The 18,287-nt window shown below is 46.3% G+C and overlaps 1 protein-coding gene across 1 annotated transcript in view; it reads right to left on the minus strand.

The window, feature by feature from the left end:
• Positions 1-17,564, minus strand: part of col9a3 (collagen, type IX, alpha 3) — a 192,952-nt gene extending 175,388 nt beyond the window's left edge. Inside the window, exons 1-6 of the mRNA XM_072279900.1 lie at positions 17,526-17,564; positions 15,993-16,046; positions 15,812-15,865; positions 7,453-7,497; positions 4,475-4,528; positions 3,487-3,540 (exon numbers count right to left, since the gene is read on the minus strand). Of these exons, the coding sequence (XP_072136001.1) occupies positions 3,487-3,540; positions 4,475-4,528; positions 7,453-7,497; positions 15,812-15,865; positions 15,993-16,046; positions 17,526-17,564 (300 nt within the window). The remainder of the gene's footprint in view (positions 1-3,486; positions 3,541-4,474; positions 4,529-7,452; positions 7,498-15,811; positions 15,866-15,992; positions 16,047-17,525) is intronic.
• Positions 17,565-18,287: the final 723 nt, after the last annotated feature.

The following is an 18,287-nucleotide window of genomic DNA, read 5'->3' on the forward strand; positions in this document are numbered from 1 at the left end:
TGGCTAATTCTACTCCTATGTCATTGACACTCTGGAGAAGTGCAGGACAGGTTGCTGTTGACAGTACAACACAGGCACTTCACTAGCTCTTTGAGTGACGAGGACAGGAGGGAGAGGAGGTTTGGGTGGGCACACTTGTGTGAGTCAAGGTGGAGATGTGGGGGGGGGGGTGGGAGACAGTGATCAGATGAACTAGTCGGGGTGCTGCCATTGAGGTATAAAGTGGTGATACCTAGTGGAAGACAATCCAGTCAAGGTACACACTGTGGAAGCCAATCACAAAGATAGGTGAGGTGCAAGTTAAAGCCAGTTCAATGAATTATGGGGATGTCACAATGCTTTGATAGCTTCCAGGGCTGTTCTTAAAGACCCAAGGAATGATGTGGAACAAGGACTGGAGATGACTGGTCTGATTTCTGGGAAGGGAAGACAGTCCATCATTTGAAGTTTTTTTGAAGAGGTACCGATGGAGATAGGTGAAGGTAGAGCAGTAGATGGTGTCTCTTTAGACTTTAGTAAAGCCTTTGAGATGGCAGGCTGATCTGGAAGGTTAGGTCACATGGGATTCGAGGCGACCAAGTGAGGTGGATTCAGAATTAGCTCAATGATAGGAAGCAGAGGGTGATGGTTGCAGGTTGATTCTCCAACTGGAGGCTTGTCACGTCAGGGGTCAGTGCTGGGAATCTCTGTTATTCATTCTTTATCTATGATCTGGATGTGAATGTACATGACACAATTAAAAAGTTTGCTGATGACACTGAATGAAGGGGTCTTGTTGATGGTGAAGCAGGTTACAATGAATTACAAAGAGAACTTGACAAGATTGGGTTTAGATTACCAGGAGAAATTGGCAGTAGCAGAACATTGCATTTGCAACGGCCATAGGATTGATTTTGATGGCACTGTGAAATGCCAATGGCTTTTGGAAGCGCCTGGTAAAGGAAGCCATTGAAGTAAAACAGAGGAAAAGAATTTTAACAAAGACAAAGGTCTCACTCTATGTAAGAACTGGAATCGGATTGCAAGCAAGGTGGGGCAGCGGAAACCTGATTGGATGAAGGCTAACCAATCAGGAGGGACGAATGACGGGGGTATATAAATACCACTGGACTAGGTATGCTTAATCATCATCCCTGATGAAGATGACAGAGTCTGTCATTGAAACGTTGGTTAAAATCAATACCTGTACCCAGCTAGAAGCCCCAGAAGAGTTTATTCTTCATATACGCCGGCAAAGCACTAAGTATATATTTTTTAAGCTTTAGATTCCTTTTCAGATCTTGATAAGCTTGGGAGGTGGGCTGAGAAATGGGAATTGGATTTCAACTTAGATAAGAGTGAGGTGATATATTTGGACAGCAGGACTGATGTCGACGAGTGTCGTGGAACAGAGGGTGTATGACCGATGTTGACGAGCGTTGTGGAATAGAGGGTGTATGACTGATGTCGACAGGTGTTGTGGAACTGGTGGGTCGGAGCATCTTCACCAGAAGGACCACAGTGGGCCAAGAAGGCAGCTCACTCCCGGAGGGAACACCTTCACTGGAAGCATCACAGAGGGCCAGTTCATCAGTTGCATGGAGAAGGGGAGGCAGCTGCATGGGCAACAGATTGCTCTGCCCTGGTGCAGGTATCAGCTTGCCCATCACATAGACAGCTAGGACATAACACCCATAGTCAACTCCAATCAATAGATGGTCACCTCAGAGAGCAGGAGGGGATGTCTGGTGAAATCCATACACTGTGTGAATTACAGGATACAGAGGAGGCCCAAGTAGATTATTAGCCATGATCTCACTCAATACTCAAGAGGACATATTGAGCCAAATAGGTACCTCTACTCCTATTAAAACATACAAGGTACTGAGAGATCTTGACAGGATGGACATGGAGAGATGTCTTACCTTGTGGAGTCACTGTTTTAAAATAAAGAATTGGCCTTTTAAGATGTGATTACTTTCTCTTTCTCAGAGGGAGGTGAATCTTTGGAACTCTGATCTTCAAATGGTGCTGGATGCAATGTCTTGGAATGTGTAAAGGTGGAGGGAGATGGATTCTTGATAGCAAGGGTGTGAAAGGCAACTGTGGCTATAAGGGAACGCAGTGCTGAGGACATAATCAGATTATCCAAGACCTCAGTAAGTGATGGAGGGGACTCAAGGGGTGTCGGGGGTGGGGGGGGGGGGTGGTGGCGCTGACTTCAGATAAATGGAGTCCTGGGGTGAAGTGCTAAGTTGGAGGCTGAATATCTATGAGTCCAAGAATCTGGGCTAAGGACTGAAGGCCTCGAGCCAGCCTGTCCTAGGACTGGAGGCCTGACTGTAGTATGGAAAAAGGCTTATTTTGCTGTCTTGTTTTGCACTCAAGCGATCTCTCCCTCTCGAAGGTGATTGTAAGTCTACTGTTCCTCAAGTTGGGGAACTTGAACAAGCAACACAACAGACTGTAACATCAAAACAGCGAGCTGTTGATGTCCCCTCTTGCTGTTGCTGGGGCAATATCTCTCTCTTGATAGAGAGATAGAGAGAGAGATTCTCTGAGACGTCGAAATGATGGGATGGACAGTAGCTTTTGGACTCTAGATCCTGGTCTCTGGGGCTTAGCCATTGCTTGCATGGTGGGTGATAGGGGGGTGTGGTTGATGCTTTTGCTGGAGTGGGGGGGGGGTGGTTGATGCTTTTCCTGCTGCTTGTGCATTGGAGGGGGTGGGAGAGGGAGAAGAGGGTCTTTGGGGTTCTAATGTTTTTCTGTCATTCACTCTTTGGATTTTTCCCCTGTTTCGTGGATGTCTGTGAAGAGTAAGGATTCCAGGTTGTATATTCTATACATTCTCTGATATTAAACTGTTGAACCTTTGAACTGTTGTTATTGTTGCTGCTGGTGTTGTTCTGCTGACCATTGGGAAGCTGCTATGTTAGCACCAGAGTGTGTGACGACACCTGCGGGCTGCCCCCAGCCCATCCTTAGGTTGTGTTGGTTGTTAACACATACAATGCATGTTTCAATGTATGTGTGATTAATACATCTGAATCTGAAATGTTATTTGATACATTTACACCAACTACATCCTGTTCCCGTCTCCTTCTTGTGCTCCCCCACACCCTTTAACAAATTCCAACACAGCCGTTATCTCCTGGTCCACAGTTTGATATTGTAATAGAACCCAAGACCCCATGGCCCCTCATTACTTGTTAGATTCCTGTCTGTTCTCTCAGCCTGTTCAGTGGGGGCTTCTTGGCAATGCAGGGCAACAAAAAGGCAGCGTGGAATCAGCTTACCAACAGACCAATCCCTTCGTCCCGATCTGGGGTAAAGGTCAGGGACAAAAGCCTATGGATATTCTTAGCGCCAATTAGTCAGGTATCCCAGATCACACCAGTAAGGGCAAAGGGCAATTTAGGGTTACAGGTGTGAAGAATGAGGGTGAAGGATGAGGTAGACTGGTGGTCAACATCAGCCCCAAGAGTTTCTAAGGCAGCTACTTACATCAGGGCCCCTGGGTCCACGCTCACCCATGTCGCCAGAGTCACCCAGTTCTCCCTGTAAGGGAAGAGAAAACAGTTAGAATATTTAACACAGTGACAAAGAAACAGACAAATACAACAGTGACTCAGTACAGGTGCACCCTGGCACAGACCTGGTACAGGTGCACCTCCGGCCTGGCTCATTACAGGTACACCTCCTGCCAAGCTCTGTACAGGTGCACCCAGTACAGGCGCTCTTACACCCAGGCCAACTACAGGTATACCGAGTACAGTCGTACCTAGTATAGGTTGACCCCAGCTCAGATCTGGTACAAGCACCCTTGGTCTGGACCCAGTACAGGAGCACTCTGGCCCAGAACAGGTAAAAGTAAATCTGAAAGATGAACAGGACCACTGGGAGAATCCAGCAGGTTAGGGAGTGTCTGTGGAAAGAGAAATAAGCATTGTTTTGTATCCATCACCCTTCAGGAGAACTGGGAAAGAGAGAGAGGTGAAAGCTACTTTTCAGTAGAAGAGAAGATGAGAGAGGATGTGCTGCTGTCATCAAGAAGATCCCTGATGGTAGCAGCACATTAAGCTTCTAAGTGTGTGTAATAAATTGATAATGTAAATAAGTTGGTGGAACTTGGTTGTCAGGTGGAAGGCGATGCACTGTTACAGAAGACTGTGTTGGGGCTTGTTGGTGGTATAGAACATTGATGGCACCGTGGTAGCCCAATACAGGCGGAGATATCACTGACCCAGTGAGTATAGATTAGCAAACACCCGGAGTGAGTAACACCAAGGAAAACGGTGTAGATGCTTAACACAGAGATGATTTAAACTGATTCTGCTTCTCTCCCCCCAGATGCCACCTGATGCTCAGTATACTACACCAGACGGTCAGTTACAAATGAACCGGACGCTGATATTGTGCTGCCGCCTCTTGTGCTCTGGGAGGAACCACAGGCAGCATTGTCAGGGCCCGACCCAGGCACTGAAGGACTTACCGGAATCCCAGGGGGACCCTGGGGACCTGAAGCTCCCATTGGTCCTTGACTTCCCTGTGTGGAAACAGAAGTAACAAGCTATCAGTAACAATCCCAGCAAGACCTCCTCCCAGTGACACAGTGAGAAATCACAGACATCAGTTCCTGGTGTTTCCACTGGGTCCAGCATCAGTGAAAGTCCAATGGCTGAGACCTCTCCCAGCCCAGACTCGGTATTGGTAAGCCCAGCCCAGACCAGACCCAATGCAGGCATACCTGGCCCAGACCCATTACAGGTGTACCTCATTCCAGAGCCAGTACAGGTATGGTACTGTGCACTACCATACAGGTATGATCTGTACCCAGCTCAGTATGGTACAGGCAGACCTACCCCAGACCCAGTATAAGTGTACTCTGTCTACAAGCATACCTCATCTCACATCAATTATCAAACCCAACCCAGATCCAATCAATACAGGTGTACCTGGCTTACAGGCATAATCCAGCCCAGATCTGGTACAGGCAAACCCAGCCCAGGACTGGTACAGTTGTACGCCAGCCCAGACCCAATACAGGCGAACTCTGGCTGTTAAAATGAGCAGGGGTTGGATTGGATGGACGCAGACAAGGTGTACTCACTTGTGAGAGACACCAGAACAACAGTCATTACCTGGCCAGTAATGAAAGAAAAATGGAAGTCAAGAGAAATGGCTGCCCACAGGGCTGTCGGGGTGAGGATTTCAAGCGGCTGAGGGGTGGGTCCTGATGGGGAAGCCGGTTCAGTACGCAGGGAATGGAGGGAGATGGTAATGGGGATGGAGATGTTAGGAGGATCGGAAGCCCAGCACAAGACCACGTGGTCTGGTTCAGTGCATTACATTGTGTAACAGCGTGTTGCCTGTCGCCCAGTGGGTACAGCATGCAGCCCATTGTCCAGCAGAGCCGGTGGCATCCTACCCTATTCTGTGCAGAATAAGCTCTGGCATGTCAGCCAGTGTGTGACATATTTAATCCAATAGTGCGACATGGTAGTGTAGTGCGTAGCACATTACAATGACAGCAGTACGATCAGGGTTCGCTTCCCGCTGCTGTCTATAAGGAGTTTGCATGTTCTCCCCACTGTTCCCTCTAAGCTGCACAGATGCACAGCTCTGCAGTTGGAATTCTCTTTTATATAATGTTAATATAATTAAACAATTAATAAGTTACAGTCATAGTATCTTGGCAATACTTTTCATTGGGGTGACAAAATAAAAGATCTGCTTGTATCTATAAGTTCTGACATTAATACTGCGACTATCCGTTGATTCATTCAATGAGTGTGTAATCACTTGGATATCAGATTTCCTGAGGATGAGTTAAGAGAATAGTAAGTTTTTGACCCTGTTGCTGCTGCAAACACAACCAGTTTTGAATGTGGAAAAGAAGATGTTGTACGACTAACAAAAAATACGCAGCTACTATACCGAACTACAACGAAGGCCTTGCCTCAACAATACTGTGATTTCAAATTTGCAATTGCTGAGCAAGTTGAGACTGGCTCAATTAAGATGTTCACTGATATGTCGAACTTATGCTTAGAAATGAAGAATTTGAAGGACTGTTAATTTTTGCTGACATCAGAACATTTCAGGCTTCCAGCGCTGACTATGAATGTGGATTCAGTCTTATGAATCCAATCAAATGTAAATCCAGAAACAGAGTAGAAGTGGAACATTTGGATGATCCAATGAGGATTAGGATTTATCTTTCAGCTAGCTGGTTACAAAGCTAATCTGGACAGTGTTTATAGACAATTGATGTATAATAAAGACAGACAAGAAAAAGTTTAAGAAACATGAAAGATCCTCTTTGTATTTCATTATATCCTTCAATTAATAAATAAAATCAAAAGCATGTGATTGTCAATTTTCATTCAGTGTGCATATTACAAAAAAAAATTTAAAGTGCCACCCAGTTTTCAGGTCATGTAAAAATTTCCTGCTCAGAGCAATGGTTGATCCGCGTATAAAATAAAGGAGGCAGGTCCCTGGTTCATCCCATGACTGCGTGGGTTTCTCACGGGTACTCCAGTTTCCCCACACATTACAAAGGTCAGCGATAATGAGCTGTAGGCAGGCTATGTTGGCGCCAGAAGCACGGTGACACTTGCGGGCTGCCCCCAGCACACCCTCGGATTATGTTGGTCATTGTCGCAAAGACATGTTTCCCTGTGTGTGAGACACGCAACAAATCAAGCTTATCTTTAATTTCAAGGTGCAGATTTTCAAGCTTCTGAACCAATCTCGCGAGACCCACACGCCCAACACAATGAGCCTTTGATTAAAGATTAAAGATGAGCTTTATTTGTCAACGACCCACACAGTTGGAGGATGTGCTGGGGGCAGCCTGCAAGTTTTGCCATGCTTCTGTCAACGTAGCATGCCCACAGCTCACTAACACTAACCTGTATGTCTTTGGAGTGTGGGAGGAAACCAGGGCACCCGGAGGAAACCCACGTGGTCACAGGAAGAAGGTGCAAACTCCTTACAGACAGTGGTGGGAACTGAACCCAGGCTGCTGTCGCTGTACTCCAAGAGGTCCATAATCTTGTCATGATTTGGAGGCTTGTGTGCCCCAATGACCCAGAGAGCTTTGACGACTGAAGTGATGGCTTTATGGTTTGGTCCTTCCTACAGTCAGCCATGCCAAACAGGTCAAAGGGGAGAGGACAGAGTAACAGTGATCCACTGCTCTTCCAGGTTCGGGGGTTCAGCTCAGGGCCAACAACCCGGACCGCTCAAACAAAATTGTTATGGAAACAGCAATGAAGAATCCTTCTACACGTTAACTGTGCATTTATCTCAGTCTGCCACTGATGCTTATGTGACTGGTGCATTGCAAAGCACCAGCGCTGTATGGGACCACATGCCACTTTGTTGCTTTGCTAGGGATGTGTGACTGTATTGTATGGGACCAATACCATGGTATTAATGATAGTGTTCTGCAAGGCTGCTTACCTGTTCACCTGTAAGACCTTTCCTTCCTGGCTTTCCAGATAGTCCCTGAAGTAAAAGAGAGGCATACATCAGACCATTACATTCTGGATATAACGGAGATATTGTTGGATATTTACACCAGCAATCCAAAGACACAAGGCAGACTGCAGATGCTGGAAATCTGGATCAACACACACAAAATACTGGATGAACTCAGCAGTCAAACAACATCCATGGAGCAAAATGAAGAGTTAACGTTTTGGGACAGATGCCGACTATCCATTTCCCTCTGCAGATGCTGCCTGAGCTGCTGAGTTCCTCCAAGATGTTGTGTGTGTTACATCAGCATTCTACAATGTTCTGACCATGACTGAGACCAACGTTCATTACACAAAACAGAGACTGCAGAAGACAAAGGGTCTGTCCTCCACCTATCACTCTCCAGCTTCTAATGTTATTCCTGCTCTTCCCCCTCCCTCATCTGGATCCAGCCATCACCTGTCAGCCCTTCCTTCCACCCCCCCAACCTTTTTATACCAGCTATCTCCACTCTTTCTTTCCAGTTCTGATAAAGGTCTCGACCTGAAATGTCGATTGGGCATTTCCTTCCACAGATGCTGCCTGACTTATTGAGTTCCTCCAGCATTTTGAGTGTTGAGCTTGTCTTGGTACTTAGATAGATAGATAGATAGATATACTTTATTAATCCCGAGGGAAATTTGGTTTCGTTACAGCCGCACCAACCAAGAATAGAGCATAAATATAGCAATACAAAAACCACAAACAATCAAACAACAAAATGCAAACTATGCCAGATGGAAAATAAGTCCAGGACCAGTCTATTGGCTCAGGGTGTCTGACCCTCCACGGGAGGAGCTGCACATTCGATGGCCACAGGCAGGAACGACCTCCCGTGCCGCCAAGTGTTGTATCACGGTGGAATGTGGCCGAAGTCCCACAGTAAAAAGTTCAATATCCAGTCTGCAAACACGTTCCTCGATCGTAATATACCCCGGATTGCACCATCCGTTGTTAACTGGATCAGTAAGCACGAAACTCCTTTACGCTTACCGCTCTCGGTGCACTTCCGGTGAGCCGGAACGGTATTACCCACCGAACTCCTCTTCTCCAAAAGTCTCTGTTGTCTCGACCCGGTCCTCTTTCCTCGACTTTGTGATCCCCCTCTGTGTGTTTTCCTCAGGACTTCAGCAGGAGTGTCCGCCGCTCTGTTAGCTAAGCCGGCCGGGATTTGCTGGTCCGTGAAATACACAATGCGACCTTGCTTCAGTCCTGCGTGTCGGGATGTAACCATTTCCAGTGCTAAAGAAAACCCAAATAAAACTCTCTCTACCAGCATGTTAGAGAGGGTGCAGCTTCGACGCGTTACCGCGAGAAAAAAAATACAAAAATAACGTAAATTAGAAAGTAAGAAGAAGAAAGTAAAAAAATAGTTCGGAACGGCTGTAACCACGCTGCATGCACGACCGGCACATGCGCACTATCAGCACTTGGGCACAAAGAACACTTTTGTATTACGTCAGACATTTTGATTTGTATTATATTGCTTTGCTGGGGTTACACACGCATGTGTCAGGAAGGTGAAATCCATTATCAGTGACTCCCATCACCCAGGCCATATCCTCTTTTGATGCTGCCAACAGGCAGGAGATACAGGAGCCTGAAGACCCACAACTCAGGGTTCAACACAGCTTCTTCCTCACTGCCATCAGTTCTTGAAGATCTCTAGCACCATTTTGGACAAAACATCTCCCTCTCCCTATATATATGTTAGTACTGCTAATCTGTAAAACTCTGATTAGACCAAACACAGAAAATTGTAATCAGGAAGGATGTGAATGCTTTAGAGAGGGTGCAGAGAAGATTTACCACTATGCTGCCCAGATTAGAGAGCACATCTTACTAGGATAAGCTTTTCTCCTTCGACGAAGGAGGATGAAAGGTGACTTGATAGAGTTATACAGAGTGGGCAGCCAGAGACTTTCCAGGGCAGTAATAACTAATACGGGGGCCGTAACTTTGAGATGATTGGAGGAAACTATAGAGGGGACGTCAGAGGTAGTTTTTTTAAAAAACACTGAGAGTGGTGGGTGTGTGGAACACCCTGCCAGGAGTGGTGGTAGAGGCAGATACATTAGAGACATTTAAGAGACTCTTAGATAGGCACATGAATGATAGAAAAATGGAGGGCTGTGTAGAGGGAAGGGCTAGATAGATCATGGGCTGTCAGATTCTGACTGTCTACTCTATCTATGTCTCTAATAATTTTATAAACTGCTACCAAATCTCCCTCAGCCTTTGCCACTCCAGAGCAAACAATCCTGGTTTGCTAAGTTAACAAATTTCACATCACACGCCGGTGATAATAAACCTGATTCTGATTCCTTATTGATCATGCTTTCTAATCCTCCAGTGGTGGACTTGGAGATATATCTCTGCCAAAGGTAGCTTAACGTTCTCCTTCCCTCCATTAACCTGCAGGTCACCCTTGGGGAAGGTGTAGCAGCTGCTAAGGCCTACCTCCGCCTTCCCCTCCCAGATCAAGGTCATGTGAAGCCACGGGAACAGGTGGTGGACGGTCGTACGAGCAGCCAGTACATATCACAATTTCTGGTTATGCGACCACTGACGCCAGGCAGACAATCTCTGGACAGTATTGATAATGGCTGAGGTCACCTGTCTTGTAAGGGCACTGCCCAGAAGGTAATGGCAAACCACTTCCGTAGAAAATTTGCCCAGTACAGTCATGGTCATGGAAAGACCATGATTGCCCATATCATATGACATGTCACATAATGATAATATCATAAGACCGGAAATGAATGCAATACTCCAGACGGGGCATAACCGGAGCTTAATAACACTGCAATGTTTCCGTGGTTCATGACAAGCAAACCCAGGGGCCCCTCAGGACCAAGAAAAACAAACTGCTGGTGGAACTCAGCAGGGTCAAGCTGCACCTGTGTAGTCAGAGAAATGGGCAACATTTGACCCTGCATCAGAACTGAGTGTAAGCTAGAGAAAGAAAATAAATGAGGAGAAGGGTGGAAAGGATATTTCCAATATCGGTGGAGTCTAGTACCAGAGTGCACAGCCTCAGAATACAAGAACGTTCTTTTGGAACAGAGATGAGAAAGGATTTTTTAGCCAGAGGGTGGTGAATCTTTGGAATTCATTGGCACAGACAACTGTGGTGGCTTGTAGAGGGACCCAGACCAGCTGGGAAAATGGGAGATGGAATTTAATGCAGGCAAGTGTGAGGTGTTGCACTTTGGAAGTCAAGATAGGGTAGGACTTGCATGGTGAAAAGAAAGGTACTGAGGAATCCAATAGAACAGAGGGATCTGGGAACACAAATCCATAATTCCTGGAAAATGGCGTCAGAGTAGTTAGGGTTGTAAAGAGAGCTTTTGGCACATTGGCCTTCAGAAAACAGGGTATTGAGTTTAGGAGTTGGGATGCTATGTTGAAGTTGTATAAGACGTTGGTGAGGCCTAATTTGGAGTATTGTGTGCAGTTCTGGTCATTGATCTACAGAAAAGATATCAATAAGATTGAAAGGGTGCAGAGAAAATTTACAATGATGTTGCCAGGACTTGAGGACTTGAGTTATAGGGAAAGACTGAATAGGTTCGGACTTTATTCCCTGGAGTGTAGGAGAATGAGGGGAGATTTGACAGAGGTATACAAAATTTTGAAGGGTATAGATAGGGTAAAGCAAGCAGGCTTTTTCCATTGAGTTTGGGTGAGACTAGGACTAGAGACTATGGGTTAAGGGTGAAAGGTAAAATATCCAAGGGGAACCTGAGGGGGGATTTTCTTCACTCTGAGAGTGGTGCAGGTGTGGAAAGAGGTACCAGTAGAAGTGGTGGATATGTGTTTAATTTCAACATTTAAGAGAAATTTGGATAAGTACATGGATGGGAGGGGCATGGTCCAGATGCAGTTTGATGGGACTATGCAGAATAATAGCTTGTCATATTCTAGATGGGCTGAAGGGCCTGTTTCTGTGCCATAGTTTATAGTTTTCAATCCTTGAGTTCTTTGATGCTGTATTTGTGGAAGTTTAACATGAAACACGCTGTAAGGTTTCACTGCTAATGTAATGGCTTCTCTGTAATGTTTCACTGCTAAGGTAATGGTTTCTCTGTAGCAGCAATGTTTGGGTTAGGACTAGAGATAACAGGGCATGCTAGCCAATGAGCAAGATGTTGTTCTTTCTTGTGTGTCTGGGAGTCGGGAATTTGTGGTCTTTTGTTGGGGAGAGATGAGGAGCGAAGACAGGAATGGAGAGAGTTGGTAGACCACCAGACAGAGTGGGCTTGGAGTGAGGGTCCGAAGGTCAGCGACGATCGGGGGAGGTCGATGGTGGATGAACGGCCTTATCAGTGAGCTCCAACATTGCGCCTGAGACTGTTTCATGAGAATGGGCCCTTTCTCCTTTTTTTTTTTCTTTACCAACCATATAGTCAAATTAAGAATTATAAAGCTCAATCGTTTAATCGCATATTCTGTACTGTTTGTTATTTTGTAGTACCGATATTCGTACTCCGGATGAATTGTTAATTCGCCTGTTAAGTACTGTTAAAGTTGCGATTGTGGGCAGAGGTATGATAAAGTGGCGGGCGCAGCTCTCATTTTAATGCAGACCAGTGCTGACATAGCGGTAGCTTATACCAGGTCACGTCACCCCCAGACCGACCTCGATGTTGCTAACTGGTTCTGCCCGAGATGTATTGGTGGATTGTGTTGAAGTCACTTCATGAAGATTCTGGACATTTTGGGGTGGAATAGACCTATGGATTGCTCAGAGACCGGTTTTACTGGCCCCAGATGAAATCGGACGTCGAAGGATACTGCAAGTCATGTATTCGATGCATACGGCAGAAGACACTGCCTAAGTGGGCAGCTCCTTTGTCCCACTTGCAGAGTACGGGGCCTCTGGACCTGGTGTGTATGCATTTCCTGTCAAAAGAACCCGATGCCAGCAACACGGTGAATGTCTTGGTTATCACAGACCACTACACTGGATATGCTCAGGCTTTTCCTACCAAGGACCAGAGGGTGTCTCTGGTGGCAAAAGTGTTATGGGAGAAGTATTTCATCTATTATAGCCTTCCCGGGTGGATACATAGTGATCAGGGATGGGACTTCGAGAGCAGACTCATCCATGAGTTACTGGGCATGCTTGGATTTGAGAAGTCAAGGACCACACCCTATCACCCACAGAGTGATCCCCAGCCTGAGAGGTTTAATTGGACTTTGCTAGACATGCTCAGGACCCTGGAGATCAGCAAGAAGAGCAGGTGGAGTCAACATATTGGTCACGGTTCACAGTTACAACTGTACACGAAATGAAGCCACTGGGTACTTGCCATATTATCTGATGTTTGGGCGCGAGGCAAGGTTGCCCATCGACCTTTGTTTTGGGACTGACAAGGGTGACTTACCACCGAAGCCTTATCTGAAGTATGTGTCTGATATGAGGAGAGAGCTGAAAAGGGCTTATGAATTAGCTGGGGTTGCGGCCACCATGCAGAATCAAGGAAATAAGAGGAGGTATGATCAGAGAGTGAGGTTCTCCCAACTCCTGCTGGGAGACGGAGTCCTCATAAGGAATTTGGGGCTACCTGAAAAGCACAAGTTGGCTGACCGCTGGGCGCCACACCCTATGTGGTGGAGAGTCAGATGTCAAACCTACCAGTTTTCCGGTGAAACCAGAGGAGGGGAAGGAGCCTGTCAAGATTCTCCATCGGAACCACCTGTTGCCCCGGGACAAGAGGTGCAGGTAGACCAAGAGCCCAACTTGGAGCCTACACCCAGTAAGAGGACTCTGTGGAAACATGGGGTGACTGCAGGGCCCACAGCAGCAAGGTTAGGCCGGCCCCCACCCGAGAGGGATACTGATTCGGAGGATGAGGACCTGGATGTGTGGTATATGCCACCTTTCGCTAACTCCCCATTGATTGAGGAAGAGACTCCTGGCCCTTCTCCCGCTGAGTCAGGTGAGGTGGGGGGGGCTATCTGGGGGCAGCCTGGGTTGCCGTGGGATTCTGCAGGGGAGGAAGTGGGTCTTGGCCACGGGACGGGGGGGGTCCAAGTTGCAGGTGGGCACGAGTGATAGGTCGGGGGAGGCCTCGCCAGGTAGACTGAAGGTATCCCCAGATCCCCAGTAGTGTCGGAACCTGAAGAGTTAGGTGAGGGGGTGCAGAGGTCTCAGAGAATTAGGAGACCACTGGATAGGCCGGCCTATGTAGCACCAGGGGAATAGAGTGTGACCCCTACAGTGTTGGGGAGCTATGTCACTGCCTTGTGCACCTGGATTGGACTTTGTGTTTTGCAGGAAGGGTTGGCGAATTATCTCAATGTCATGAAGACATGACTAAATTTGGTGGGGGAGAGAGTAACACACTGTAAGGTTGCACTGCTAATGTAATGGCCTCTCTGTAATGTTTCACTGCTAAGGTAATTAGTGCATGGAATGGGCTGCCGGCGGCGGTGGTGGAAGTGGAAACAATAGGGTCTTTTAAGAGACTCCTGGATGGCTACACGGAGCTTAGAAAAATAGAGGGCAATGGGTAAGCCTAGATAGTTCTAAGGTAAGGACATGTTCGGCACAGCTTTGTGGGCCGAAGGGCCTGTATTGTGCTGTAGGGTTTCTATGTTTCTCTGTAGCAGCAATGTTTGGGTTATGACTAGAGATAATGGGGCATGTTAGCCAATGAGCAGAATGTTGTTCTTTTTTGTGTGTCTGGGAGCCGGGAATTGGTGGTCTTTTGCCAGCGAATCGAGGGAGTTGGTAGACTGCTGGATGGAGCGGACTTGGAGTGAGGGTCCGAAGGTCAGTGACGGTCGGAGGAAGTCGATGGTGGACGAACAGCCTTATCAGTGAGCTCCAACATTGCACATTGGACTGTTTCATGAGAATGGGCCCTTTCTCCTTTTTTGTTTTCTTTACTAACCATATACTGTAGTCAAATTAAGAATTATACAGATCAATCGTTTAATCGTATATTATGAATTGTTTGTTATTTCGTGATACTGATTTGTAACAGAGGACACATCACGCAGTATCCACCCAACTGAGATTTCTTAAGTTTGGCCAGGCTGGGGGCTGGGTCTATCATCCTCGATATTAAGCCGCTAGCCGAAGCGAAAGTTACAAACAAAACAGAATCACTGGGAGTAGGAGAGGTCACAGAGATCCCAGACTTTGAAAATGTCTGTTCAGTTTAATCCAAGATGGTCATGGTCACTTGGAAAATACAGTATTGTGCAAAAGCAGTGCCCAGGTGTGCAAAGCTGATAGAGACTTATCCACACAGACTGAACGCTATAATCGCTGCCAAAGGTGCTTCTACTAAATACTGACTTGAAGGAGGTGAGTTTTATGCAATCAATTATTTTGTGTTTAATAATTGTAATAAATTTAGACCAATTTGTAGAAATTTGGTTTCACTTTGACAAAAAGAGACTTTTCTTTTCATCAGGGTCAAAAAAGCCAAGTTAGATCCACTGTGATTTATTGCTGTAAAACTATAAAACATGGAAATTTCCAAGGGGATGAATACTTTTTAATAGGCACTGTGTGTGCCTAAGACTTTTGCTAAGAACTGCATTTGCCAGAGTAAGAAGCAGCAGGATGATTTGTGAAACTTCATTCATTATTACTGGCAAGCTTTGGCATACTGTAAAACTTTCCAAAGGGACAAGATTCCGATTCCTGATCCATATGGGGAATCTGATCAGGGACAAGTCAGGCAGCTGGATGGTGTGTTGAAGGAATGGACAGGTGAAGGTCCTGATCCAGAACATGGGCACAGTGTTTAGAAGTGATCTAGATCCCTGTCATTTACACAGTTCTGTGCTCAGAAGCACAGGAGAGGTGGTGACCTTGGGGTGGGCCTGTCCAGGGGAAGGAACAGTGGGAGATGGCACAAGTCGATGCAGGCAACTGCTTAGCTCTAGTTTTGCTGATCACTCACCCTGCCCTCTGTTGTGTGCTCCCATTATACTCTCATTCTGATCCCTGCGTGCTCAAATCACGTGCTCATTCTGATCTCTGTGTGCTCTAATTGTTTTCTCATTCTGACCACTGCATACTCTAATTATGCCTTTGTTCGGACTTAACTGCGTGCTCTAATCACGTGCTCATTCTGACTTGTGTGCTCTAATCACATGCTCATTCTGATCTGCGTGCTCTAATATGTTCTTGTTCTGCCCTCTATTATGTGCATGTTTTTGCATTCTGAGCTCTGCAATGCTCTAATTATGTTCTCGTTCTGACCTTTATTATCTGTGTGCTCTAATTCCCTTTGTGCTCCTCCAGTCAGCTCTGGTCTTTAGGCAGTTCAATACTCACAGGCTGCCCATTAGGGCCTCTCTCTCCGGGGGCTCCGTCTTGTCCAGGATCACCCTGTAACATAGGAAACACATCACGAATAAATATAGTTCAGTGAATTATCCTTGTACTTCTCCATGCACTGAGATTGTCTTGTCGGATTTTTGTTTAACGGCAGCGAATAAGGTGAGAAACTCTTTACCTTCTCGCCATTGGCCCCCGGATTTCCATCTCGCCCATCGCGGCCCGGAATTCCCTGAAATATTTCAGAACATCCTTAAACCTTGATCAAAATTCATCAGCAAACCCTTCAACGTGTGGAAATAAAAGACACAAAGGAAGTTGAAGTGGCCTGAAGGGGTTGCGTTCCATGCACTAACCCTCACTAATATGATCTGAAACACGGTGCTCCATCACCCCTAACCCCATGACATCTCCTCTGTCTCCGATCGGTCACAGTGTTTGTTCTACGTTCTGTGTTGAATAAGCAGACATTGCATCTGACGCTGTCATCCCTTCACCTGGAAGTGTTCTGGATAATCTTTACTGCATTCTAATCCTCACATCCTAATTATAAAGTAGTGCCTAGAATTTTTAGTTAATTAAATTACAGTGTTAGAACCTGAACATAGAGCAATACAGGCCTTTTGGCCCAAGGTGCTTTAACCTCCTTGAAGATCAATCAACCCTTCCCTCCCACATATCCTTCCATTTTTCTACTACACATGTGCCTATCTAAGAGTCTCTTAAATGCCCCTAATGTATCTGCTCGACCACCTCCCCTGGCAGGGCGTTTCGTCCACCCACCACTCTGTGTGTAAAAAAACCTACCTCTGACATTCCCCCCCCCCCATACTTCTGTCAAATCAATTATGCCCTCATGTATTAGCCATTTTTACCCTGGGGAAAAGTCTCTGACTGTCCACTTAATCTTTGCCTCTTAACATCTTGTACACCTCTCATCCTCGTTCGCTTCAAAGAGAAAAGCCCGAGCTCGCTCAACCTATCCTCATAAGACATGCTCTCTAATCCAGGCAGCATCCTGGTAAACCTCCTCTGTACCCTCTCTAAAGCTTCCACATCCTTCCCGTAATGAGGCGGCTTTTTGCACAGTACACTCTATACCTCTGCAAAGTCACTTTTCTAGTCACTTTCTCAACACGTCTTGCCGTCTTCTCAGCTACCTGCAGATATCCATGAAGACGGCAAGACGTGTTGAGAAAGTGACTAGAAAAGTGACTTTGCAGAGGTATAGAGTGTACTGTATAAAAAGCAAATCCTTCTAGAATTGTCCTGAGATGACTTGTATCCCCTCTCCTCATTTTCCAAGGGGAAATGCACCACTTCACCCCTTGGCTGGCGGACAGTCCCTATCATTACTCCCCGTGGCTGGTCGACAGCAAATGGTGCTGAGGTGGAGACAGTTGACAGCTGCGAGTTCTTAGAACGGGGTCCCCAACCTTTTTTGCACTGCGGACCGGTTTAATATTGACAACATTCTTGTGGACCGGCCGACCGGGGGTGGGGGGAGTGTTCAAGTAGGGTTAAACTCACCTCAACATGTCTTTTACAGTTAGGGTTGCCAACTTTCTTACTCCCAAATAAGGACAAAAGTAGCAGTCAAATCCCAGGACACTTTACCCCTGGGAAGACTACCATGACCATGAAGCCTTGCGCGGGCACCTGTGTGCGCATGCGTGACGTGTGCATGTGTTGTGTGCACGCGTGTACGTACCGGTTTTTCTTCTCCCTCACAAATTGGTTTTGCCTTCATCTTCCCGACTATACTGTACATACATTATTTCTACTTTATATAGGCTGTGTATTTATCATATCAAACCTGCTTTTACTATATGTTAGTATTATTTATTTTCAGCTTTATGTGTTGTTTGTTATGATTTGTTAGGCTATTTTTTGGGTCTGGAAAAGCTCAAAAATTTTTCCCATATAAATTAATGGTAATTGCTTCTTTGCTTCACGCCATTTCATCAAAAAAGGTTTCATAGGGCGCTTTACCTTAGCAGGGGAAATATGGGACAAACCAATTTAGCCCAATATACAGGATGTCCCGGCAAATACGGGACAGTTGGCAACCCTATGTTCAAGCTCAACACTGCGTGACAGGGAATGAGGAAAGGTGCAGCTGACTCATATCGTTTCCTCGCGGCCCGGTAGCACATGCATTGCGGCCCGGTACCGGTCCGTGGCCTGGTGGTTGGGGACCGCTGTGCTAGAACATCACCAATAGCCCATTCTAGTCCACCCACATTGATGTTACAGCCAATAAAGTTCACTAACTCCTCTGCTTCTTCAGGAGGCTAAAGAAATTTGCCATGTCCCTGTCAATCCTTACCAACTTTTAATCAATAAAACCATAAGAACATAGGAGCAGAATTAGGCCATCTGGCCCATCGAGTCTGCTCCGCCATTCAATCATGGCTGATCCTTTTTTTTTTCTCCTCCTCAACCTCAGTTCCTGGCCTTCTCCCTGTAACCT

The sequence above is a fragment of the Mobula birostris genome, chromosome 2 (genome assembly GCF_030028105.1).
Source record: "Mobula birostris isolate sMobBir1 chromosome 2, sMobBir1.hap1, whole genome shotgun sequence".
In the NCBI taxonomy this organism is placed as follows: Eukaryota; Metazoa; Chordata; class Chondrichthyes; order Myliobatiformes; family Myliobatidae; genus Mobula; species Mobula birostris.